The sequence below is a fragment of the Capsicum annuum genome, chromosome 5 (assembly GCF_002878395.1).
Source record: "Capsicum annuum cultivar UCD-10X-F1 chromosome 5, UCD10Xv1.1, whole genome shotgun sequence".
In the NCBI taxonomy this organism is placed as follows: Eukaryota; Viridiplantae; Streptophyta; class Magnoliopsida; order Solanales; family Solanaceae; genus Capsicum; species Capsicum annuum.
The window spans coordinates 9,414,446-9,416,945 of NC_061115.1; the positions used below are offsets into that span (position 1 = coordinate 9,414,446).

At 31.6% G+C, this 2,500-nt stretch overlaps 1 protein-coding gene across 1 annotated transcript; it reads right to left on the reverse strand.

Moving 5' to 3' along the window:
- Nucleotides 1-793: 793 nt before the first annotated feature.
- LOC107852134 (putative RING-H2 finger protein ATL71) lies at nt 794-2,205 on the reverse strand. Its single transcript, XM_016697188.2, has one exon. It carries the CDS (start codon nt 1,854-1,856, stop codon nt 1,317-1,319), a length of 540 nt encoding a protein of 179 aa, XP_016552674.2. The 5' UTR covers nt 1,857-2,205; the 3' UTR covers nt 794-1,316.
- Between the last annotated feature and the right edge of the window lie 295 nt (nt 2,206-2,500).

The following is a 2,500-nucleotide window of genomic DNA, read 5'->3' on the forward strand; positions in this document are numbered from 1 at the left end:
GGGGCAGCTAAAAGCTAATGCGAGGGGGCAGCTAAAAGCTAATGCGTTATTCCTTATGATGATTGGTAATTGAGCATGCTGGCATGTTTTCAACAGCTCCCCCACCCTTCGGCGTAGCCACGTATAATGAAGGGTGGTCAATTGAACATTCTTCATTAAAAAGTTATACGAAGTATATAAGTTAAAAATATTATGTATATAGAAAATTGAATACCTTAAACGGAATTTCTGACACCCCTATCCCGCTGCATAGCCACATATAATGAAAGATGGTCAGTCGAACACTCTTCATAAAAAAACTATTTGATATATATAGATTAAAAATATTATGTATATAGAAAACTAAATACCTTAAATAAAATTTCTGACACCCCCATTCCGTGGCGTAGCCACATATAATGAAGGATGGTCAGTCAAACGTTCTTCATCAAAACAATTATATGAAAGATATAGATTAAAAATATTATGTATATAGAAAATTGAACACCTTATACGAAATTTTTGACACCCCCATCCTGCGGCATAGCCACATATAATGAAGGATGGTTAGTTGAACACTCTTCATCAAAAAACTATACAAAATATATAGATTAAAAATATTATGTATGTAGAAAACTAAACACTTGAACCAAATTTCTGGCTCTCCCGTCCCCCCAAAAAAGTACTAATAAATAAATACTTTTTCCACTCTCAAATATTTGTTCATTTTCACAAATTAAATTTGCTCCCAAATATTTGAAAAGAAATCATTTATTACCTCTCTTTTTTTCGTTCAAAACTAGCTTATTGCTTTCGTCGATAGAATGTTAATTAAGTGAAACATTTAAATAAAAGACAAATCTAAAGTTACTAAATATATTTCTTAAGAAGAGTACAAAATCTTTGTAAGAAAAAAATAGAGGGACACAAAGGGACAAATCTAGGTATAATTTATGCTTGTTTGAATATAAAATTACTAACACAAATGGACAAAAAAAAAATTGAAGATGGCATTTTGCCAAAATTATATTCCCTTTGGTAGTATTTACTTAATATCCCTACATCTAAATAACCTAAATTGTGTTGTCATTTGCATTTTTTACAACCAAAAAAAAAAGGAAGGGAAACCATATATCCTCTTGAATAAAATGGTTGATGACTCCGTGGTGGGACAAATGAGATTCCTTTATCCTTAATCAGAAGTGTTGGTTCAAGCCATAAAAACGAATAAATTTTGGTAGAGAGTGTTTTCCCTTCAGTAGAATTTGCTCATCACAAACGCGAACATAACATAAAGTTTCAAATACCGAATGATTAAAAAAAAAATAATCACCTTATTACAAATATGGAGTTGGTATTGGAGAATTTCTACAAATAGGGCAAGTTGAATGAAGCCTTAGCCAAGGGTCAATACATTTGACATGAAATATATGTCCACAATTTGACAATAACCTTAACATATCATTGTCTTTATAATCACCCAAACAAATTGAACATCCAGAAGCAACATCATCATCATCAATATTGTTATTGTTATCCTCTTTGTGATAATGAACTTTTGCTTGAGAATACAATAACTTTGGATAATTTCTCAAAATTTCTTCATCAACAATACCTTGTTGAACAAAAACCAACTCATTATCAATAGTACTAGTGGCCATATTATTGGAGTTACCATGAGAAGAAGATGATGGATTATTAGGCACGTTAGAATTGTTGTGCGATCGCAATCGAATAAATAAATAAGCCATGACTGAAAATAATATTAGGATTCCAAGTGCAAGTCCAATTCCATAGCCATAATTCTTGGCAAAAGTTTTATCACTTAATTCAATATCATTAGGTCTTTCACCATCTTCTATAGTTGTGTTGTTCATGGTGGAGAAAAAAAAAATGGAGGGTTTAATTTAATTTTGACTTTTTGTGGATAGAGGAAGAAGAAAGAATTTGAGAGATTGAAGAAAAGGATATGTAGTTAATTATTTGAAGTTAGCTTAGTATTTATTAGTAAGAGACATGATGTCATGAAGGACTCAATCAACCTAAAGAGGGTTGATTCTTCTATCATATAGTGGCGTGTTACCGTATTTTGTTGTTTGTTTTTATGTTCTCTGCTTGATATACTGCTTGATATACTGTAATTTATCATGAGCCGAGAGTCTATTGAAACAATCTCTCTACTTTATCTGATGTAGTGGTATGAACTGCGTACACTTTACTCTCTTCAGATCCTACTTTGTGAGAATACACTTGAGTATTATGTTTTTTGTGGATAAAGGAAGAAGAAAGAATTTGAGAGATGGAAGGAAAAGGATATGTATTTAATTATTTGAAGTTAGCTTTGTATATATTAGGAAGAGACATGATGTCATGAAGGACTCAATCAACCTAAAGAGGGTTGATTCTTCTAATTTCAAGTGCCGTGTTATCATATTTTGTTGTTTGTTTTTATGTTCTTCGTTTGATATACTGTTATTTGTCATGAGTCGAGGATTTACCGGATGGACTGCATACACTTTAT